Source organism: Fundulus heteroclitus, chromosome 4, assembly GCF_011125445.2.
Source record: "Fundulus heteroclitus isolate FHET01 chromosome 4, MU-UCD_Fhet_4.1, whole genome shotgun sequence".
Classification (NCBI taxonomy): Eukaryota; Metazoa; Chordata; class Actinopteri; order Cyprinodontiformes; family Fundulidae; genus Fundulus; species Fundulus heteroclitus.
The window spans coordinates 20,695,730-20,720,042 of record NC_046364.1 but is presented as its reverse complement, the minus strand read 5'-3'; the positions used below and the strand labels follow the sequence as shown (position 1 = coordinate 20,720,042).

At 43.7% G+C, this 24,313-nt stretch overlaps 1 protein-coding gene across 2 annotated transcripts in view; it reads right to left on the bottom strand.

Moving 5' to 3' along the window:
- Window positions 1-5,652: 5,652 nt before the first annotated feature.
- The window catches only part of LOC105916411 (semaphorin-4B), a 77,347-nt gene continuing 58,686 nt past the window's right edge, over window positions 5,653-24,313 (bottom strand). For both annotated transcript variants that reach the window (XM_036136251.1, XM_012850932.3), the window contains exons 6-15: window positions 23,290-23,401; window positions 20,597-20,713; window positions 20,002-20,159; window positions 13,868-14,049; window positions 13,613-13,763; window positions 12,646-12,856; window positions 12,407-12,522; window positions 11,478-11,635; window positions 10,628-10,719; window positions 5,653-9,702 (exon numbers count right to left, since the gene is read on the bottom strand). In XM_036136251.1, the coding sequence (XP_035992144.1) occupies window positions 8,930-9,702; window positions 10,628-10,719; window positions 11,478-11,635; window positions 12,407-12,522; window positions 12,646-12,856; window positions 13,613-13,763; window positions 13,868-14,049; window positions 20,002-20,159; window positions 20,597-20,713; window positions 23,290-23,401 (2,070 nt within the window). In that variant the 3' untranslated portion in view covers window positions 5,653-8,929. The remainder of the gene's footprint in view (window positions 9,703-10,627; window positions 10,720-11,477; window positions 11,636-12,406; window positions 12,523-12,645; window positions 12,857-13,612; window positions 13,764-13,867; window positions 14,050-20,001; window positions 20,160-20,596; window positions 20,714-23,289; window positions 23,402-24,313) is intronic.

Below are 24,313 nucleotides of genomic sequence, written 5' to 3'. Positions count from 1 at the left end.
CCATCATATCAGCACAAACACCTTATACCAAGTGCCAAGCTCGCTTGTGAAGGGGTAATAATTTGGGCCTGTTTTGAAGCTGCAGGACTTTACCCTAATGGAGTCTTTTAAGGCAGCCAAGAACATAATGAAGGATCTGTAAATAAAGGAAATGTAATTTTCTTATGGCAGAAAAGAATAATTCTGAAGTACTAAAGCTGCACAGTGTGGAGGAGGTTTGGCTGGCTCTTAGGTTCCCTCTGTGAAAGCTGGTGAACACAGATCTTTTGACTTTGACCGTCATGGTGACATTTTGATTCTAGGCTAAAGCTGAAGTAGCCACCATGGCCGCTAGGTGGAGACAAACGCTGCAACACAGATTTCCAGAGTTTTACTGTAAAAGCAAGCTGGCTGACTTTTACTAAATGCTTCCCTGCAAGAGTCAACCCCACCTTCTGTGCACACGTAATAAATACCGAGCAGTATGCACAGTTATAGACCAATTTAGTATCAAAGTTAATTCTTAGCACAGCAGGAACGCACGATTAAAGCTTCAGGTTTACTGCCAGAGAGCCTCAAAGAGGAACAAGCAATGAATCCTTGCTCCAGCATGTCTGTGTCTCTCGTTCTCAGATTCCACAGTGACAAATCTATCCGCCTCCGATTTCAAGCAGCAAGGGTAGGTGAGGATCTGAATAGTGATGAGCGACAAAATGCAGCATCAGCCAGTTGTGCAAATGTGAGAAAACTCAAATCTTATCCGCTATCATCCGCCGCACTCTGCTCAGCTCTTAACATAAGATCTCATTTAAATTCAAGCATCGGGAAGACGAGCAGATGAGTGTGGTTTCTGGCCTCATGTTGTGTTTTAGGTTTTGCTTTTTTTTTTTTTTTTTACGGAGCAAGCAAGAAGCTCAGTGATTAATGAGAGGTAAAAATGCCAAAAAAAAAAAAAGCTGCAGCCAGTTGGATTAAAATCAGATATAGACTCGTCTCATCAGGCTTTTCCTTTCTTTCATTTTAGATTTTGAAGGTCTTAAGGTGTGCAGGAAAGAAATGACTAATTTCTGACAGAGCATTAACATATGCACCAGATAGTCTATCAGATTTCAAGCAATGTCAGTGGACCCAATCTTATCTAATTTAGGAAACCATCCTCTCATTGGACCGAATCCCTCTGAAAACAAAAACTCGGCTTGGTTTTGTCTGGATGCAGAGCTCAATTCTGATTTTTTTTTTTTTTTCTTACATGATGACACCTTCCAAACAAAGATTTAGGTTTCTCCAATTTTATGCATTGACGTCGCCTTACACACATTCAAACCCTTAAGGCTTTCCGCATTACTACCACAAACTACAGTACAATTCAGTGAGATTGTATGATGAACCCGTTCTTCTTTGCAAGACGTTCAGTCAGATTGGATGGAGAGCATCTGCAAACGTTTATTTTCAGGTTGTGGCACAGATCTCACTTGGATTTATCTGGATGTTGTCTTCCACTTGTCTGAGATCGGGTTGGGAGGGTAACAGGTCCAGGTGGAAAACACAGACATACCTCAGCCAGGTGACACACTCCAGCTCATTCTGGGCCATCTCAAGGTTGGGCTATATGGATGCTGTTAGAGCATTTTAACTCACACATGCGCTTTGATCTAATAGCTGTGGCCGTATGTTTAGCGTCACTGACCCACTCCATGCACATTTCACCTTGCTAACCTCCACCTCCCTACTGAAGAAAAGCATCCCCACAGCATGACATTACCACCACCATGTTCCACCTTGGGGATGGCATGTTGAGGTGAAACAAAATGTTGATTTTCTGCTTCACATGTGAAAACCCAATGCTGATCTCATCTGGCATTTCATTTACACGTTCTTTTAGTTATTTACTGTCTCCCCCAACAAGGTTCGTAGTGAAATGTAAACGTGACAACTTTCCCCTTGCATCAACAATGATTTTCCTCTTGGCATTATCCTATACAGGATCAGATTTGTACAGAATTTAGCTAATGGTTCCCCCCAACAGATTCTGGATTGTGGAACCTTGCAGCTCCTCCATGGACCTCTGGATTGGTTTTGTATGCCACACCTCCGATTTTTATGTGCAAAAACCTTTTTAAATGCGACCGTATGTGTAAATATTCAAGGGCTGTAAATACTGCTGGAAGGCACCGTACTCTGTCATGTGTTACCAAGGATGTGTCCTTTTCCCCCCTCCTCTGACTGAATATAAACTCCGCTTTTCAAATTTGTCCTTTACACATTGTACTAAATTATGCAACATAATTGAAACGCCGCTTGTTTTCAGTTTCTATCAAGGCTGCGGCAAACAAAAATTTCCCTTTTCACAATGCAGTGATGTGTTAACAATGAATAGCAAATGACTGCTTATTCTTCATGAAACGGTGGAGGCAGCAGATAAACCATTGTTTGATGTAACAATGGGACGTATCACAGGACATTAAAGAGAAGTTGAAACGCTGACAATCAAAAGGCCTCAGAAATAAGTCAGAAATCAAAATCTCAATAACCTTGAGAATTTCCAAAGATACCCGTCAAAGAACCATCAGTCCCGTTATGTGTGCTTTGATCAGCACATTCGTCTAACGCTAAACTGATCCCCTTATGCTGTAAAAAACAGTCCTCACACATCAAAGCTATCACCAATAACACCAATGCTTTGTGATATCTGGGTCAAAACTTCAAGTAAAGCGGATCCGATATGTTGCTAGATGAGGCCTCCACAGATCACTCTTGCTTCCTTTGTAATACAGTGCTATTTGCATGAAAGAATTAGAGATTCACACCATCAAAAACATGAAAATGATCACTGCTGCTGTTAAGTATTAAAGATGCAGGAGCCATATTGGATTTTTAGCTTAGGGTAGAGCTGGGCGATATGGCTAAAAAATTAAATCTCAGATTTTATTATATCAAATCCAATTTAGAAATTTTTTCCCTCCCTTTGTTTCACAAAGAGAGATTATTTTAAAAACTTGCTTTAATGTCAAGCATTTTGTCTGGGAGTTGACCTGAATTTAAAGTGCGACTAAATTCAAGCAGTGAAACATGTTTGTAAAACAAGATGGCGGCCCTGCAGTTGTAAACGATGAAAATATTATAAATGTTTGCTGCTAGTGTACTACACAATGAGCTAAGAAAATGTTTCACTTCATTTGTGTAACTTCAAACCATCTTAAAAAAGAAATAAATTAATGTCTATTATGGTAAAAAAAAAGTTTTCTCATTACAATATTTTGACAATATATATATTTTCCTCTACATAGATTCTGCGTTGCAACCTATTCTTTTCATGGTAGCCCAGTGACTGCATTGGAAAAATAAAGTCTTGATAAAATTGTAAATTTGAATTAATCAACTAAATCAATGCATCGTCCAGCCCTAGGTTGGGGTGAGATATCTCTGGCTTTTTCACTTGAAATTCAGAGATCTGAGGTTTTTTTTGTTCAGCGTAGAAGTTTGAAATTTAGATTTCAGACTAAAAATAGGTCGCACATTGGTTCCAGCAAGCTTATTTGTTCTCTATGCAGAGAACAAACAAACAACATAATGCACCGTCAAATTAATTTTGCATTTCAGAGCCTAGATCTCGATTTAGGTTTAATACATTAAAAAAGGTCCATTGCTTACTTATTCAGATCTGACACCCCATACAAATTTAATCATATTCAGTAATGACAAAAACACAACAGCTCCATATCTGTGTCAAAACACGCAATTTATTCATTTATTTATTAAAAAATTAAAATAAAGTGCCTTTTATGTACAATAAAAACAACAATCACAATCTCAAGAATACAAAAAAATACAGTTCACAAATTTGTACATAAAAAAAAAAAAAAATCATGCAGGCAAGACCACATTTGTCTACTAATTATTCAGTCAACTAAGCTTATGGTGTCAGTATGCTGATACGACGCTCCGTCTCATGGTTCAGGATTTGGAGTTGTGCTTTGCAACTTACTGCTGTACTACATCATGCAGCACAAAGCATCCGGTGCTCCTATAGTGGCATCTTTTTTGTTGTTCTGACCTTTTTAGTTGAGTCCCAAAAATACAGTCATAGATCATTGGGATTTTAGTAAAAAAAACAAAACAAAAAAAGAAACAGACTGCTGTAGATGTTCTACAAATAGATAACTGGCTACATTCAAATCCAGTACAGTATGTTTCAGTATTTAGGAGCTGTGGTTTGCACATTATTAATAAATATCCACACTGAATGACACAGGTTTTATCGTATAGGATACTATAACCCAGTGAAGTCAAAAACAGCTCTGCAGTTTTAGCTTTTTGTAATATCAGCTTAAGAGGTGTACAGTAAAAACACTGCTTAAGATGCTGTTGACTGTCTCTACATTTTCCCCCCCCTCTTTCTAATCCAAGGCTGCAGAATGAAGCTGGATTTGGAGCAGTTCACAGTCCTGTTTGTAGGCAAACTTAAAAGCAGCCCAGGCGATGACGTAAGTCTACAACCGTAGTGGAGTTAAGTGTGCCTGCCGTGGATACAATCACGCCATTGACCACATTTCTGTTGGCGAGGTTACTGCTGGGTGGCGTACAGTGTAGCACACAGCTGAAGGCTGAAAAACTGATATCTACTCTAAAGGCATTTCTTTGTGTAAGCGGAGTTATCAATCAAGCACTTCAACACAGGTTACAGAGGAAATTCATTGTTTTGTGTCTACAAAGATTCATAGGGCCGCTTTCACTGTGTACCTCTTGCAAAAATACTTTTTTGTTTAGTTTTAGCTTGTAATAGACAACATCTGGGAGAGCAACTGGTTATTGCTAACAGCTGCAAGAAAAAAAAAATGGATGCTACAATTTATATGATACGGTTTTAAATAAAGGCTACAGTGTTAGCAATTCTGACTTCATTAGCTTAACAAATAACTGCACAGTCATGTATATGTGATTCTAGGGGGAGGTCAGCTTCTGTCATGGATAGCCTAGACAGTTACAGGCTCAACCTATATTACAATAAGATAAAGAAAAAATTATATACATAGACAAAAAGAAAAGACTTCTCTGTCTGACTTTGATTTAAAATTGGAAAAGTTAGCAAATCGTGCTAAACAGCAGCTATGAGCCAATTGGCTAAACATAGGCTTATTGGTAGTGATTGTCAAAATAAATTAAACATACAACCAATATAAAAAGATTAAAATAATTACTTTACTCACCAAGTCAGATATTAAGTATATAAAAACTATATACATTTATTTGAATTTGTTTACAAAAGGCTAGCAAACCAAGCTAAACAGCATCTATAAGCCAATTCTCAATATTTCTGTACTAGAAATAAATAGATGGAAAATAAAATAATTTTATAGGCGTAATGAAATGTTAATTATAAAAACACACCTAAAAATAAAAGTACTTCTTTCTGGCCTCAACTTACATTTGTTGACAGAATGCTAGCAAAGTAAGCTAAGCAGTAGCTATGAGCTAATTTGTGGAACTTCTGTAGAGATCTTTAAAGTACATTAAATAGAAAATATTAAATAATTCTAAGATTTACCATCTAGACATGAGTAATAATATTTTCCATCAAGTTATTGTCAAGAAGGTGACAAGCTCACCCTAAATACTCTTTTAAAAAGGCCTTGTTTATTTTCTCCAGTCTAAAAAAAACAACCTGTCTTGAAGTGCTTGATAAAAACCAGTTAAGGTGCTGAATGGGCGGTGTGGTAAAATGTGTGTTTGCTCAAGTTGGCAGTAAAGCACTACATTAAAAAATAAAAATAAAAAAATAAAAAAGTACTCAGCAGTGTTCACTCTATTTTTAAGACTACCTCTACAACACATCTTGCACAACGTCCCTTAACAACACACAATATTTAAGCACAGGCACTGTATTTACACAAGCAAAAACCTGAAAAAGAGGAAATGCTGACCACTGTTGTGCAGTATGCTGTGCCATTACTTTGTCAACCCGAAGCAGGTCCAGAGCATTTTTCAGATCTGCACAGTGTTCAAAATAGAAGCTGAACATTGGAATATATACTCTTACCTCATGAATGTAATAAAGTCACTGTGTATTCTAAGACACTTGTTGTCACATTGTGAATGATTAACACTCAGGCTGGCAACATTATTATCTTTCAACGTCTTTGGAGATTTCCTGTATTTGTTCTAAGTCTCAAAGGTCTGTATGTGACAGAGTATTAGGATGGCCACACTGGTCCCCGTTACAACCCAAAAAGTTGTTCTCCTTAGCAGCTACAGTTCTAGTAGCAGTATTTCCACACGATTTGACTGAAGTGAAATGTGCAAATCTTTGACCCTGATTAGCTGTGCTTTCACAATAGCATTACTTTTGAACTACTGTGGTGAATGCCACGTGGATAAGACATGTAACCTGGAAAATGTGGGGGTCTATAAACCTTGCGTCTACATCATTACATTGCCTTGCAGAAGTAGTCAAACCTCTTGGACTTTATCACATGTCACGTCATAACCACAAACCTTATTTCACTATTTTTTTTTTGTGGAACCCTAAGCAGTACATAATTGTGAAATGGAAGAAAAACGATACATTCATCACCCATTTTCTTTGCAAATAAAAATCTAAAACGATCCAATGCAGCAAGTGCCACCAAGTTAGCAAACAGTCCTCTTGTGTTTTATCAAAGCTCAGCTACACTGATAGGTCAGGCAAGGAGATTTATTAAATTTGACCATTTATTAAATCTGATTTATTCAATCAGAGAAGAAGCCAAGAGGCCAATGGAAATCTGGAGGAGCTGCAGACATTCACAGCACAGGCGAGGAAATCTACCGATCGGACAGTTATCAATATTGCACTTCAAGAATGTGGCACTTATGGAAGAGTGTCATGAAGAAACATGATCTTAAGAAGTCCAGCTTAACGATTTCCACAATCCACAATAGGGAGACAGTAAACATGTGGAAGATGATGCTCAGATTGGAAAGCTGACTGAATTTCCCAAAATGCAATGTGTATATGACCCAAAACACACCACCTCCACAGTGACACAAATGGTGAAGGCAGTGTCATGCGGTGGGGGGGTGCCTTCATTCTGCAGGAGTATGGAAGCTGTTTAGGGTCAAGCAGAATATGGCTGCAGACAAACACAGGACAGTTCTGGTGGAAAACCTGCTGGGGGCTCCAAAAGACTTGACACTGGGGTGGAGGCTCACCATCCAACGGGCCAAAAACAAAATACACTAAGGGCAACAATGAAATGATTTAGATCAAAGCATATTCGTATGATAAAATCCACTTAAAGTTTAGACCTAAATCCAGCTGAGACACGACATTCTCTGATCAGACGCCCTTTGCCCTGTGACAGGGATTGAGCTATTTAATGCTGCTTTGTGTTAGCCACATTAAATTCCATAAAAAATATATTGTTTGTGGTTGGAACATGTGAGAAAAGTTCAAGGGGCATGAAAGCCTTCTCAAAACACTCTGCATCATGTTGTCACCGTATGAACTGGACACCAGCTTCACTCTCTTCCCCTCAGCTGCTTGATTGGAGCGAAACCAACCAAAAAGTCCATATGGTTTCTTGTTAAGCTGAGCTGTAGTTGCAGCTGTACTGTCAAGCAAGAACGCAGATAGAAAACTTAAAAGACCGACAACCACGTGGCGTGTCAAATCCTTTGGCCCCACGCGAAGATCTGCTCCACACGCTCTGCGCAGTTTGCTATGAGCTAACAGTCTTAGAGAATTTCTCCCAAATTCGATCTTCACATTTATTTATTTATTCATTATTAGTGCCACAATACTTTCAGTGGAACCCAGCCCATCACCATGGGTCCATCACCATGTGCTCTCAGACATTGATCTATGCTAACAGAAACCATGAGATGGTCATGAACAGAATGGCACTATTGCATTTAAACAATCAAGTTATTTCTGTTTGTTCTTTGTTTTTTTTGTTTTTGGCACAGTTCACACGATGGTTCCAGTGCTGCCCTGAAGGTGTTGAGAGGTGTAGATGTTCTCCCAGTTGTTCTAGCCTCTCTTATTTTCAATGTAAAGTCGCCCATTTCAGTTTTGCTACAAATAAAAAGGTCCATTTATTAACCCGCAGGGGCCCCTTCAGCTTAATACTGTTCGGAGGGGGCCATCCCAATTTTCAGCGGGGACGTTTTTCGGCAAAAAAAACGGACCGTCTTTTGACGACAATGTACATTCAGGAGTAAAATGACAGTGTTTAAGCATCAGAGCAGACATTTCTGCCACCTCCCCTCTCTACATTGCGGTTGTCTTTGAGCAGCACATCGTCTAGTGGAATGTCCTGGGCTTTTCTCACGTTTCACCACATTTATCCTTTTTTAAAAAAAAAAAAAAGCCATTAACATTTACTCAGCAGAAAGGGAAGAAATGTGCGGTGGACTTAATGGAAATGAAGTACTTGTATAATATTCACCTAACCCTGAACTCTTGGTCACCGTGTAGCTGTAGCTTGGTTCTGTCTGTATAACAGAGCTGTACTTACACATGGCTGGGCAACCACCACTGATCTGACATCCTGTCTGGGCGATGAATCAATGCCAAAAAAGATACAGTTATAGGGTGCGTGTTTTTTTTTTTCTGCTTTTCCCATATCAGCCAACATACACCCATAATATGTTAGTGTCAAAGGCTCAAAATAGGCAGATCATATGATAGGTAAATCTTAGCAGCTGCCATGGTTGGTGATCCTGGTGGAAACGACGGCGCGTGTGCCGCGCCCTCTGCCCGCTGTCGCAGGAAACCGGACCAACCTCAGGCTTCGGAGTGGAAATGGCAAAAACGAAATGACCTCCGCACTGATCACAGAACCAAGATGACTGAAAAAGAAAAGATGTGCTGCGATGTGGGTGGGAGTCAGGATTCTCCTCTCCTTCCCCTCGGTGGCCCGTGTCGCTCGTGGAGGAGACGCAGGAGGCCGTTTGGAGAGAGCTGCGCTCCTCATACGATGGAGTCCTTGATTTCTGAGCCCAGCCTCACTCGGGGCCGCGGGCACGTCGGCGAGTAGTCCACGTGGCTCTCCTTAGCGTTGAGCGGCCGCCTGTCGGAGGCCTCGGAGAAGCTCTTGCTGTTCTCCGGCGAGGACTCGTGCGTGGGCGTGCTGCAGATGTAGTTGTCGTTTAAGGTCTGGTAGCCCTTGTGGTCTGACGTGGAAACGGGGATGGTGTTCCCGTTTAGGGGCAAGCTCTCTGTGGGCTTGCCAACTATCCTGGGCTTCTTCTGTTGCATGTTGGGGCACTCTCCTTGCTTCAGCATGGACTTCATATGGTCGCGGTTCCTGTAGACGACGAACAAAGAGAACACGACGAGGGAGAAGGCCAGGAGGCCGCACACCACGATCAGCTCGTTCCAGTACGTCTTGGTGTGGGCCTGCTCGGAGCGAGACTCGCCGGGCAGGATGATGGTCTCCACCGGCGCCACGTGGGGCGTGCGCGAGTGGCCGACCAGAGTGGTGCTCTCCTGGCGGGGCTCCGCCCTCACGCAGTAGTTGGCCAACAGCTGGCGGAAGTTCTCCTCCTCCGACCAACACTCGTACGTCTCCGTCCTGTCAGACTGGGCCACCACCACCAGGTTGCCCTCCTGGGTGGCGTAGAGGAACTGGCTGGCGCCGTCGCTGTAACGCCACCTCCTCTGAGCCAGGTTGGACCGCAGCTTGCAGGGCAGGACCCGGAACGTGTTGGCCGGGACCGTGATGAGCTTACAGCGAGACGCGCCTGGAGAGAGGAGGAAGACAGCCGCTTTAAACAGTAACGTTTAAAAGAACACGGGTTCGTCACGGTAGAGTAGAATATCAATGAAAAGCACATTTGTTTCAGTAAGTCGAACCAAAAAACTGAACGCTACATATTTCAAATGCTTATTAATGTTAGTTTTGTTGATTATTGCTTATAGTTAATCTGAACCCAAAGTTCAGTTACTCAGGAAGTTAGAATTTCGGAGGACCAATAAAAAAACAACTTCTGTACTAATACAGAAATGTTATATTATGAGCCTCCCATTCATGGGAAAGCCTTGACTTGTCATTACTCCCTGCATTAGGAAGGTAAGCCACAATCATTGCTGAAGAAGCTGGCTATTCACAGAGTGCTGTTTGCAAGCATATTAATGGAAAGTTCAGTGGATGGAAAAAGTGTGGTAGGAAAAGGTGAACAAGCAAATAGGGACAACTGCAGTCTTTCTGCACATTTACTGCATTAATGCAGCGTGGCATGGAGGAGAGCGACCTGTGCCACTCCTGAGAGGTTGAAGAAGCTAAAAATTAACTTTTACATTACATTATGATTTACTGAGATAGTCACAGCTAACATTTCACATTTGCTCTCTTAACAGAGGTGTGAATGCTAGAGGTGGCAAATATTTATTTTAAATAAAATTTCTTCAAAATTAAACCAATAACTTGTTGTTTTTTTGTATACATGGACAACTGGAGTAGCAACATCTTCTAAATGCTAAATTATCCAGTCGTCTGTTGTACCAGTGCGGTATTTGTTGACTCGTGCGAGGCTCGTCAGCGGCCGTCCTTGTTTCCAGAAGAGATGCGGTCATTTCGACTCTTAAGTGCATGCTGCTTGTCGTGTTTGCAAAGCGACAGGCAGCACTTAAATTAGAGACTGTTTTGCAGAGGCAGAACACACTCACGAGAAGCTGCTGGTCTGGTGGATCTGAGGAAGGGAAGAGTCGAGTTACAAATCGCTGATGTGTCAGCCTCCTCCACGTCCTGCTGCCAGTGGCTGAGAGAGAGAGAGAGAGAGAGAGAGAGAGAGAGAGAGAGAGAGAGAGAGAGAGAGAGAGAGAGAGAGAGAGAGAGAGAGAGAGAGAGAGAAAGCATACGAAAGAAAACAACAGGATGAGGGCCAGCAGCTGGCGTAAGACGCAAACCTTTCCTCTCCCAGTCGCTGGTTTTAAAAGCCGTGTCTAGGGCTTCGTCATCATGACTAAGAGCACAATGTTCTCATAAAAGCAGCTTTTTCAAGCATATGACTGAACTGAGGGAGGTTAAGTCACGTGGATGTCTGGCTGCAATGTTCACAGCAATAACAAGATCATGTGATTCTGTTATGCTGAAATAAAGAGAAATTATCCCTGTTTACACATCGAGACGCACCGATCAGAATTACGCATCTGATTCCTGAATTTTACATACTGATTTTTGCCCATTCAGATTTCTTTTTGAGAAGTGTAATTTAAGAACACGCAAGAACGGCATCCAAAATATACATATTCTTAACCCTTTCTGCCGTGTGCCAATGCTAATAATTTCTATTAGTAGCAGGGGTGATGTCACACTGTGTGTGTGAGACAGCAGTCACTGCAAAACACTTTTAGAAAATAATTGCAGAGTTCAGATTTTTAAATGGGTATGGCATTTGATAGGCCTATTAGCCCTTTGTGGATTAATAGCGGGGCACAAAAAAATGTGATCAAAATCTTAAAAACAATGTTTAAACACAGTGATTTTCCACCGTGCCATCTGTGTGGGACTTCTCACCTGTCAGGCGGGGCCATCCTGACATCTTGGCACTGCAGCCCAGTCCAGGCACAGTAGGGATCCCTGGACAACACACACTCGCCACAGGTCAGGTAGTTCGAACAGTTAGCCACAGGAACCTCCACCAGGCCTGAGTACGACGACACAAACAGCAGGCCCTGCAAAAGCAAGAAAAACAAAAGTATTTCGAGAGCGTGCGTGACAAAAGTTGGACACGGGGCACGGGAGGCAATCTGGCTTTAGTTATGGGTTTCTGATTTCAAAAAGGGAACATCACGCTGAAGCAATTACTTCAGATAAACAGAAGAGTCTAACTTAGCTAATGAACCAAGGCTGGCCTGCTACACTGTGATCATGTTTTCAGACACACATGTTCACTATGTCAGCTTTTTTTTTTTAGAAAGTCCTCTGCTCACAGCAGAGACACTTCTCCCGTCAGGAGTGTAAACCTTCATCTCTCTTACAGTCCAGCTGTACAACACCCAGCGACCCTGTTCACGCTCTAAACAGGCCAGCTAGTCCATCTGAGTGCTTCCTGTTTCTTCTCGGAGCTAAACATTCCCCCATAATAAATATTGCTGCTTTTATTAGCATTACAGAATTGCAGATAAAGATGCAAAACTGCGATCTTGACCCAGAGAGACGTCGTTATGCAATAGGGAGAGTACAGGTAATGAAATTTAGCTCCGGGTAAAGTACCAGAGAGCGTAATAAACACTCTTCCAGGCAGTGCTAGAGCAAATTCAATGGAAAGGCTGCCGCGCAGGGACGCTGTCTGGAGTCGTTTCGCTCTTTATCAGTTTAAAATGATATAAATGTGGGTAAACACTTAATATAACACGATGGGAGGAGGATCGCAGAGACAGTGATAGATTTCTATTAGGTTATCGTGATTGTATTCTGCGTTCATTCATGGCAACGTGACTTACCCGCTGAGAGTCCAGCTCGATGTGCTGCACGGGCTGCGGCTCTGCAAACAGAACCATCTCCTCTATGATGTGCATCTTATCGTTAACGTTGATGGCCTTGTGAAGCTTTCCCTCATCTGGGACACGGAAAGAGAAGAACGATGGCCTTGAGCTGACGTAAAATAAAAAATGCATGCAGCTGTTTTCCTTCTCCTCCCAATACACAAGTGGCTCCTTTGTAAAACACACGAAAACGGCACCTGTTCCAATAAAGAGGACATCGTACGCCCTCTCCATCCCTTGGATCTTGTGCACGGCGATCTGGGTGTAGCGCACGCTGCGCTTCAGCAGCAGGGGGGCGCTGCGGATCACGCTGTCCATCAGGAAGTGGTCCTTCACGAAGTTGAGGACTTTATCAGGCATGTGCAGAGACGACTGGATCCCCATTTGCCTGGCGTGGTTGGTCACGCACTGTGAAGGGGGGAAATAGGGACGAGCAGCTATTTCAGGTCTGAAAAAGTATTTATTCACCTTGACCATATCTGCATTTTATCGCCTTACAGCCACTTCCTTGACAATCAAACACAAAGGAGTGTAGAATTGGGAGGTGGAAGGGAACAGAAACATGGTTTTTAAACCACGACACTCCTAAATAGGAGCATTTGCTTTGCAGCAGGAAGATGACCCTAAACATAGAGCCAAAGCTTTATCAAAGTCCAGATTAAAGTCCTGACCGAGTTTGATTTTGCAAAGAAAAACAAGGAAGAACATCAGTCTTTAGACGGGCAAAGCTGGTAAAGACGCGGCCCACAGGACATGCAGCTGTTAAAGGTGGTTCTTGACCGCGTCATAGCTGTGCACTTCATTCCAATAAAATATATTTGAATTTGTGGTTGCAATGGGACACACTGTGAACAAAGCTCAAGGGGTATGAATACATTAGCAAGTCATAGTAACATGACCAGAAGGAACTTTTTTTTGACAAACCCTCAGTAACTTTTGGTGACATTTCACCCAATTAATGATAAAACTGAACAGAAGCGTATTTAACCATTCTGTACTCCTTCTGGACCCTTCTCTGCTAATTTCTAGTAGAATGCGGTCTGAATAGTGAGTATTTAATTCGTTTTGAGTCTTTTAAGAGGCTACCACTTTATTTCAGCTTCCCATGTGTTATTATCATCGCCGTGGTTTTAATAGGTTACTAAGCCAATTGAAATGACTCACCGCGCCAGGCCGTGGCTCAGGTACCGGGTGATTGTAGGTGTACCACTGCTGGGTCTCCCTGTTGACCTCTCTGTAGCGGCCGCTGAAGGCGGCTTCCACCTGAGCCATGCTGAAGGCACACACCGCAGAGCTACCCGACGCCCCTTTATACCTGTGAACAAACAAAGAGAACGCTTAGCGTCTCGTCTTTCAGGACAGCAGACCTTAGCAGATGTGACCGAGTAGAGCGCCACTGCGGGGCATCCCGAGCCTCACCACTGAGAAGTGAAAACGCCGTAGAAGACGGTGCTCTCCCAGCTGTCTCCCGTGGGCTTCAGAACAAACATGTCCTGGATGATGTTGAAGGGGAAGCCGTCGTCGGGGAGCGAGCACAGGAGCTGGGCCTTCAGGAAGGTGGTCCACTTCTTCTGCAGCACCCGCTCACCTCCCCTGTCCCCCTGAAAAGGAAATCCACGTTGTTGGAGAATATCACCAGAGATTTTCTGTTGCATTATTAATTCGGCGAGCACATAATCTCCGCTCCACTCCGACAGGGTCTGTGGGGCCGCCCGCCGCCCGGTGATAAGAGGGGATGGAGGTCAAGAGGAGTGAGGCTGTGTCATATGAGCAGCAGCAGCAGCAGCAGCAGGGGCTTAGAGTTGAGCTCACATCTGATACCAGCAGGAGACATTTTAGCTGCATTGGTTGGAGGCGCGGGTCTTGGCCTCTGAATTAGCCCAATACGGGCTTTAAGCCGCACACACTTAAGATTTTAAAGTCCGACCCACATCCAGGTCGGGGGTAATGTCTAGTAATTATATACAGAGCTCCTCAGGAGGTCAGATATAATTGAACACTCGACTAAAAAGTTGTTTCATGAACCAGTGGGGACCACATTTTCAACCGTACCTCAACAATTATTACAGCTAAACAGGGAAAGGAATAATTTTAGGATTAAACGCTTGCAGTTGGAAATCAAAAGCTGTGAAACCACAACCTGAAGTCCACCAAGTGCAGGTGAAGCAATACGAATAGGACACAAGGGATATTTGTCTATTATCAAACAAAAAGGACATTATAGCAAATACAGTAAATTTATCGTGAGTTCTAAATCAATTCAAAAACTGATAAAAGTCCAAGTTAAAAAAACAGGCATAACAAAAACATTAATGTAGAGATAGAAAACCTAAAAATCCTCCAGGTATAAAACATGACTAGATCACAATCTGCCGTTACATCATAGCATCACATTCACCCATCACAACAGGAAGCCGCGACCATAAATGGTTGACTGTACTGAGAAACCGCAACATCATCTACTGCCACTAAAGAAGAGAAGAGGTTTTAGGTCCGTTCAATGAATATCTGACTAAATATAGAAAAAGGGTGGAGTGAGCACTCCTACTTTCCATAAAGATCCTCTGTTCAGGAAATACAGGTGAGCTTTGTGAACGTAAACCAATAAAGAGGATGGTTTCCACATCAAGCAAAAACATAAAGAGTCCCTGACTTATGAATCCACTTTGTTTCTGGGTAGAGAAACGACCCAAAGCTCAGGGGTGAAGAGGCAACACAGTTAATGTTAAAAGCTACAGCAAACATGTCCCTTCAAGGCAGCATAGATGTAGCATCAGCTGATCATCCTGGAGACATCTTTGGTTGGAAGCAGTGCCGAGTCGACGGCCCCTTTTAGTTTAGTTGTACCTTGTAAAAGTATGTAATGCACAGCCATGCGCCTCAGTGTAAACAGGCTGGTCAGAACCGGAGCCGAAATGACTTTACTTTGAATACTGAAAGAATTATACAGTATATATATATTTTCCTACTTTATCTCAGAAAGTCATTTGCAATTTGGTGACTTACAGGCAGCATAGGTTTGCTAAAAACACTTTTAGTCTCTTGGATAGGGTGCTGTAACAATGAGCCAATGTTTCATGTTAAATTGCATTTTATTGTTTTAAAAATGCATTAACAGTTAAACAACACATGAACTGGTTTTTCCTTTTGTTTATTTTGTTTGGTTGGAATTTGTGTTTGTTTTCTGGCCGTGTCTTCGCCTGCAGTGGAGCGACCTCACCCTGGCGTGTCTCACTCTCAGGTGTGCAGACAAAACAGTCCCCAGGGATTTGCACACAGTTTATTGGTTCCTGGTATGACTCAAACAAAGAGGCAGAGTAAAGTGGGGTGATGCTGGCCAGAGCAGATCTTTCTGTTGATACAGATTTTCAAGTAATTATTGGAATGCGGAAGATATTTTCAGTTTGTATTAGTTTATTATTGTATTGTTTTGTTTGCTCTTTGTCTAGTGTAAATAGTGTCGTATTTTTCCATTTTCATTTGATGCAACCCTAATAGTAGTTTTTCCCAATTTAGGTTCATTTGTATTTAAGCTGTTTGTCATTGTTGTTTGTTGTTGGTGGTTCTGTTTGGCTACACTGGTGACTACAAAATGAAAAAAAGAAGAAGAATTTTCCACAGATCGCATTGCCTTGTTTTTTGTTTTTTTTGACTGCTGTTTGGGTCCCAATTCCATGGCGGCTCGACCAGTTTGACAGTGCCCATTTGTCAGGTCTCCAAGCTCTCCTCCCAAACCCTCATCCTCATCCAAGTTTGCACTTTAAGATCTCACATTGGAGAGGGAGATTTAGATATCACTACTTTGTTCCTGGGCAGCCACTGACTTATCCACCGGTGCTGCTCTGTTCTTGTCGACCTTGTGCTCACATTTTTCATACATGTATCGACATCACATATAGATAAATACATTTGGTTTTGAGATAAAAGCTCAAAGTTGTAAAACTGATATCTGACACATCCATCCAACTATTTTCTATATCCCACTTTATAGGGACTAAAGGAAAGCCCCTTCTACTGGAGGCTGTATTAATAAGAACATCAAAACTTCAATAACACTGGATGAAATCCTTAAATCACTTTGCATCATCCTCTTTTCTTTAAAGGCCGGCGCTGAGGTCAAGTGATGGAAGATATTGTGGGCTCTTTGACAAAAGAAAAGGGACGGACAGTAATTAAATCTAGGATCAGAGCTTCATGGAATGCAATCTGTGGAAACCAAAGTTACAAAGGAGATTTTAAAAACCAGCGACAAAAATGCCGGCGTGTCAGGTTGCAAAATATTGATAGATTTTTTTTTTCTTCAGGAAAGAACCCGTGGAACTAGTAAAACCCACAGTGAATATTTGCAGCTCGGAAAAATGATCGGTCTTTCTTTCCTTACGACGACTCCTACACAGAGATGAAGCACTCGCTCCCTTTTAGCCTGACACAAAATACTCCCAAAAGCCCGTCTCAGATTCAGCGTGTAAACACAAGCCGAAGGACACTCCTCCGAAATGTAGCCAGCGAGCAGAGGAGGAGCGAGAGGGGAGGGAGAGCAAGAGCAAAACACCATCCAAGCATCCCCTCTAAAACCGAGAAACAACTCCTGGATGACAGACAGCACAAGGAGGGAACCACCTGAGAGGAGATAATAAAGCACAAAACAACCTCCTCCTCCTCCTCTGTGTGCTGTCACACACACACAAAGCATCTGGCTGCTGGCTCCGGTGAGCTGAACCTCCAAGGGACCTATGCAGGACCCGGGAGCCAATTAGGAGGCTGTGCGTGTAACGAGCAGGCCACATTGCCGCTCGCTCAGCTGTCCGCCGCTGCCGTCGCAGCGCTCTGCTAAAGCATCGCGTTATTTCCGCCACGCCCTCCTGGCAGCCGAAGCCAAACAAAACGCACCGCTTTACCCGACCCTCCTGGGTTTTAACAAACCTAAGGGTCTTAGAACACATCCGGAGCAGAGGAAGGTATCGTAGGGGAAATGCTCACAGCTCACGAGCCTGCTCTCCTCGGTCCCCCCCCACCCCGAGCGAACACACCTGAATAAACACAAGGAAGAGGGAGCGGGAGAAGGGAGGGGAGCAGATGGGAAAGAGGGAGAAAAACAACTGACCCCGGATTGCAAAGTTTTCCCAGCTCGAACGGTAGTGCAGAGTATGGGGTTTCCCCCTTTCTGATTGACGTTAAGGCGACAAGAAGCCGTTTGTCTGCGCCGAGGTGAAGGTAAACACCCGACATGGTTGAGATATTCTATAAAAACGCGGTCCAAAACAAGAATGGGTTCTGCCCGTTCTCATCAGTGTGTTACAAATGCATCCTCCATTCAGGAAATAAATCCACCAAAAAAAAAAAAAACAAAATAAAAAAAAACCTGCAAGACGGTGTGTAGTTTGGAAGATCTGAGGGGAAATTTCCTCAGCAGCGATTACAGATGATGGAAGCCATTCAGGCGGCAATTTGCCTTTTTTTTTTGGCATCTCTGTGTAAATTGCCCTTCGATCATAATGAAATTCACTCGCCCAAAAAAAGCTTCCACATGCAGGTGTCTCTAGTGATGTATAGCAAAAAGCTTTATTGATCTCCACCCACCCCCCCTTTTTTTTGTTTATGTGTCAAATCAACTCCTCCTCCAAAAGGTGTTGACATGCTGTCCGTACGGCTGCAGCAAAGCGTTGACGGCTGCATGGATCTCAGGACAATCTGGCAACAGCAAAAAGATGGAAGCCAGATTTCATTGTCAAAGACGTTCACTTAGAGGCAAGTTGTTATAAAAACTACTTGGTCTAGTCAATGTGTTGCATAAGGATGCTGAACGAAGTCTCAAGGATGCTTGTTGCGGAGCTGCTGCAGCACCGACGAAGCCATCCAGGCACCCTGGGCCATATAGAGACCGACCCTGCCATGCATGCACCTGCAGCACAGGCTATTCCAGATGAAAGACAGGGGAAAAAAATCCCATTGGTTGTCATTAGGTAAGAGAGAAGTTACTCCACCCTTTAGTCGTAAAGTTATTAGTGGCTACTGTGGACAATAATAACAACAGGTGATGGTAGAGCCACACTGACGCTTAGAGCAAAAAACAAGCAGGAACCTGTAGTGGCCTACGTTGCTGCTTTAGTTGATCACTAAGGAAAATAATTAGCAGAAAGCCGGGAATTGTACAGGGCTGCTGCTGGATATAGCTGCATGGACCAGATTCTTGTTTTAGTGTTGAAGGATCCTTTATTTGTCCCTCAGTAGTAACATTACTGAGGGACAGCAAATTGACAGGCGCTTAGTGGCATACTAAAGATGATTTTAGTAAAATAAAAAAAATTGCATGACTGAATCATTATCAAATTCTATTTTTTTTTCTAAAGAAGAGCTGAATTGTTCTATGCTTTGTTTTACCCAAATCAAAGAAGAACAAATATTGTCATCTCGTAATTAAATAATATTTATAGAAGGTTTTTGTAGTCAGTGTGGCATTTGAGAAAGAAATTCAACAGAATGATGCGATTTCTTTTTTTCTAAATACAAAACTCATAGATTTGTGAGCAAAGCAAACGAATCTACGAGTAAAGCTATCAATCAGCATCTGAAAAAATGTCAGTCGGGGGTGGGGGGTGGGGGGTGGGCTGCTGCATTCAAGCAAAATAAAAAGGTGCTTCACAGAGGAGAGAAAAAGCCATTCTTCTCCCTGCGTCGCACAGTTGAACTGCAGCAAGTGGCCACAGTCTGTGGGCCTTTGTGTCAATGATTTCCATATATAGAACCAGGGAGGTGCTCTGCTGCGAGAGGTGTCGCAGTTCCAACTACCAGAGCCGTGCAGGACTAAGTCATTAGGCTGTCACTTGAGATTACATGCTGTCTCCATGATTCCTCACATTACCGCCTCTGCGAAAAAAGAAGCATCGGGTCAGGAAAAGGGATGCATGTTTATCAAGCCCCCAACCCCCCCCCCGCCCCCCTGACGGTAGATGAAAAAGGATTAAGTCTGCATCTGGATATCCAGGTTGATAGATTATCCTAAACTCTGACAGAGCGAGGGAGAAAAGGGACGGCCGGAAAGGGGCAAACTGTTAGTGTCAACTGCAGTTTGCACGCGTTTCTGCAACGGAAAGAGGAAAAAAAGCATTTTATTTTCCTGCGAAGCACCCTTGAATACTAATAACGCCTGCAAAGCTCAAAGGGCTGCTGGTGAAAGGCGAGGAGCGGGTGGGATGGACGAGTGCAGCTGACATTGTGAGGGAGATGGAAGGAGAGGGGAAGATGACATTGCAGGGGAAACTGAAAGGAGGGGGGGAGAGAGGGAGGCGATGATGATTCAGACAAGGAGGAACACAAATCTGTTAAAAAACATGTTTGTACACTCTAACAGAGAAAAGCGTCAATGGACCTGCAATGTTTCCCCCCCGCCCCCACTACGTCCACACAAGCGTGACGTCTGGTTGAATGTGGACAAACGTGCTCTGACATGGGAGTGGTCCCTGCCGCGTTTTCAAAGGGGACAGCGGCAGGATTACAGGCAGGAAGTGTTCAGGCTTCTTTGTGTCGGGTCGCGCGCCACTCCCGCGTCTCACCTTGCACACGCGAGCGATCCGCGACACCACCGTGTTGTCGAAGAAGTCAAACTCTTTCCCCGCCTCGCTGAAGAAGAAGTAGATCTTGTCGTCGTCGCCCACGGGGTTGCCTGCCGGCTGGCTCTCCTCGATGTAGGCCGAGCCGACAAAGACCGGATCTGTCCAACAACAGAGGAAGGAGACAAACAGGTTCCGTGTTTATCACTTGCACGCTCGCCGTGGGTTATTATGGGCTCTGAGGCCGGAGCGAAGCGGGTGCGACACAGTCCTGAGAAAGCAGAGGAAACGGGACGCTCGGGGTAATTGCGCTCAGATGCCTCATCAGGACCACTCTGCGCAGATTACCGGGCGATCAGAAGACAAGAGCCGTCCTAATTGCGCGCAGCGTGCAGAGAAGTCCAGCAACAGTCGGGCGACGCCGTTCTGATGTTCCCGGGCCGCTGCTGATAGGAGCGGGCTGCATCGCTCCATCAAGGGCTCGTCCTGGCTTCCATTAGTGACTTAGCCTCGCTAATGACCGACGCTTTTTACAGCTTATCTGCTTCGGCTGCGACTTGATGGAGGACATGCAGAGGGAATAAGACAACAGGCTCACCTTGCAGCCATTTTAAGGAGTTTTCTGTTTTCAGTGCGGTTCCCCGACCCAAACTTTTGTGAATGACCGGCTCGTTCCCTTGGAAGTTGCTGACGGTGCCGGTGTATAACTCCCCATCTGGAAGAAAGAAACAACAAAGTTGTCTATAACAGATCAACGGTGCAGCGATTAAGCAGCTAGTGATTAGAATCTGCCTTCTTTTCCCCAGATAATCATGAATCTTCTCAAAACCAACATATATTCTGCACAAATAAACTGAAACGAAACGGTGGGAGGTACCAGCGTCCCTCATATTGAGTTGGCAACACTCGGCCTTGCTAAAGTTTTCCAAACCTCTCAGGTCGTGAGGACGTCTCTTGTCCACAGCCCTCTTAATGCGACACTCATTTTGTCCGCCTTACTTATGATCTCTTCCAAAAACGTCAATCTTCTTCCAACGAGGACACTCTTTTGTTGATTTTGATGTGTGCTCGGACTCACTGTGATGCTAAAAAACTAAAATGCCCTCTTCAACGTACGGCTTTGAAGCCAACAATGGGGTCCACCATGTCAAAACCTCCAGTTCTGTCCAAAGAAAAGCAACCCCACAGCATGATGCTGCCACCACCATGGTTTACTGTGGGTAGGTGGTTCCTTTAGTGATGCTCAGGGTTGTTATCCCCCCCACACACACCAAAACTTACCAAGTTTAGATCAGTCAGACCACAAAGGTTTTAGAGGATTTTAGCCAGGCCAGGAGGAAAAGTAGCCTCGTGAGACCATCCTGATCTCGCAAGCTTTCAAGGTTTCACTCGCAGATCAGTCTGGCTACTTTCCCTTAAAGAAAATTTGGAGCCGTTCACCAAACGAACGTCCAATCAGCGTTGGCTTTGAGGCGGGTTGAGGTGTGACGCAACGAGAAGTGCGACATTTCAGTCTAAAGAACATGGCGGCTTCAGCCGATGAAACTAGCGTTAGCGTGGCTATCGAGCAAGTTTTATCGGAATTACAGAGTATTTCTCTGCTGAGCTAACGAGCCTTTACCTGCAGCAGCAAGAGTAGCTTGGCTTGTGGTTGTGTTTTCGTCGTCGCTCTGTTACGAGTGACGACGAAGCATGTTGACGAGTACGTCATATGCTTCGTTGATCTGATTGGTTTATTTGGCCGTCTATCACCAACATAGGCCAATCAGCTAACCAGTATTTTCGCCCCTTCCCAAAATTACTTCAACGGAAGGTTTCCAGATGGATATGCAGAGCAAATCTATCTGGCGGAGTCAGGTAAGAGGAAAAGGCCTCTGTCCTTCAATCTTACTCCTGTGTTCAGACACATGGAGAATACAGCAGACCACTGCTGGCATGCAGAACACAATCAATACTTGCTGAAAATTCATGCCCCTCCTTCAGTGATACCCTCGGGCTCTGGGCAACCTCCCTGACCGGTTTCTCTCCTGGCTTTTATTAATCAATAATGGAGAAATGTGCAGCGTTACTGTGTAACTGCTGCTCCATATGTTCACCAATTTTTAATAAATGTTCTTACTGAACCATGCTCTAGAAACAACTTTTTTTTTTTTTTTTTACCTTCTCCCGACTGGTACTACCATTTTACACTTGTCTGAAAACCATCAAGGTTAAGCAGGTTTGAATAAGTGGGTTTTGAGATGTGATTTAAAATTCTGTAGGAGTCTGGAGCTCACTGCCCCAAACCATCAGGAACTCAAAGGGTCGGGGCAGCAGCAGCGATAGCTCGGTCCCCTGAGGTCCGGTGTTTGGTGCAGGTGATGGGTTTGAGGAGGTTGGTCACTTAAGGACTTAAAATATATTTTCTAAATGGCTCTTGAAAGAGACAAGAGAGTCCATTGATCTAAAGTCCAAAGTAAGAGAGTTCCAGGGTCTTGGGGCCACTGAGCAGAAGGCTCTGCCTCCTTTTGCTTTTAGCCTGGTAAGGGGCAGCATCAGCAGGTCCTGGTCACCGGACCTCAGGGACCTACCAGGGACCTACCAGGGACCTACCAGGGACATAGGGGTCCAGAGATCCCCTGGTAGGCGTCCATGAAGCCCTCTCCCAGTCAGTAAAAGAATCTGTCAGAAGCCAGGCAGCAGCCTTTTGACAGTTCTAAGGAGACACGTGTTCAGAGCATTGCATCAATCCAAACGTGATGAAGAATATTTCCAGGTCAGAACGTGACACGGCGGAGCTCGGTTGGGCGATATTCCTCAAATGATAAAAACAGGAACGAAGCAACGATTAACAACGAATCAAAAAGGTTGTGCCAAGGTTCCCAACAGAGGATTTTACCAGAGAACCAAGAGGTCCAATTGTTTCCTTTATCTTAGATGTGCATTTCTCTGGTGCAGGGGTAATTATTTCTGAGACAAAACTGTCTGCCATCCAGTGTTTTACAGAGTCTAAGCACTTTAAGTCACTGTAAGCTCTGTAACAGAACAGGGAGCGGGGGAATAAAGCCTCTCCCACGCCCACAGCATCAGGGTGAATTATTCACTAATCGCCTGTTAAAAAAAAAAAAAAAAAAAAAAAAACCTCTTCCTCTTCGCTTCCGGCTATTTATTAGACACTCTGACGCAGACAAACAACATTAGCGGCCGCGTCATGACTCATCACTGATTCAAAGATGGAGCTCGCATCAAAGCCGCTTCCTGTCCGCTCCCCAGAGGAAGTGGTCCCTGAGAAGTGAGAGTCTTACTACGTACCCACGATGATGGCGGTGGATTTGTACTCCGGATTAAAGGGGCAGCGGCTGCGCCCGTCTTCCGTCACGACCTCGCCCGCTGCGTCTCTCGCCAGTGTGAACGTGGACGTGTTCTGGGGACAAACGGGGAACACACAGTTAGGGACGGACCGATCAATGCTCTGGTTAGGAGTTAGCGCCGTGGCCTCCGGCTCGTTTCCTCCAGAACAAAACACACCACAAACGCTAGGCAGCGGGAAATACGGACATCTTGTTTTTTTGTAATTAAACTGACTGCACATGTCAGTCTTATTTCCATAAATGGCAACCTGTTAGGAGATTATTGTGATTAGAAACTGCCAGGATTTTGTTTCAAAGTTATGGTGTGAAAATCTCTTCACCGGCCATGCTTAATTCTGACCATTTTTTATGTTTATATCAATAAATCCCATGAAAAAAATCAAGGAGATGATCTTCAAAAGCCCATCAGATTCATTCATCAGCATCTAAAAGGCCACGCTACATTCATATCCCTTCGTTCCCTCTACGAAATCAGCTCGCTATAAATGCTCACTAATGTGCAATGATCTTTTACGACTAATCTCGACTTACTTCTTCGTTTGAGCATCATCTGCTGAAAGCCACGGCGATCAGCTGTTACTGCTCTTAAAATGTTGCTGACGGATCTTTTTTTAAACATTTATGCAATAAACGGAAGTCAAAGTGGCGTCAAGCATTAAAGGATTTGGTACGGGGCCCATATGGGATTCTCAGAGAACGACCTTCTGTAAACAAAAATAAAAAATGCTACAGTTTTACAGTAATTCCAAACAAATCAGAACTAAAATTATTTAACCGCCTTTATTTAAAACTGGAGAAATCGTTTGTTTTCTTTTTACTGCTGCTTAAACGGCACCTGCTGAATCTAACATTATTTTAAAAGTGCTTCTTGCTGTCCTGTTCTTTATAGAGCAACACAAGAGGACCAACGACTATGCTCTGTTTGTTGGCTTTAGCTGACGTCTCACTAGAAAAAAAAAAAGCAA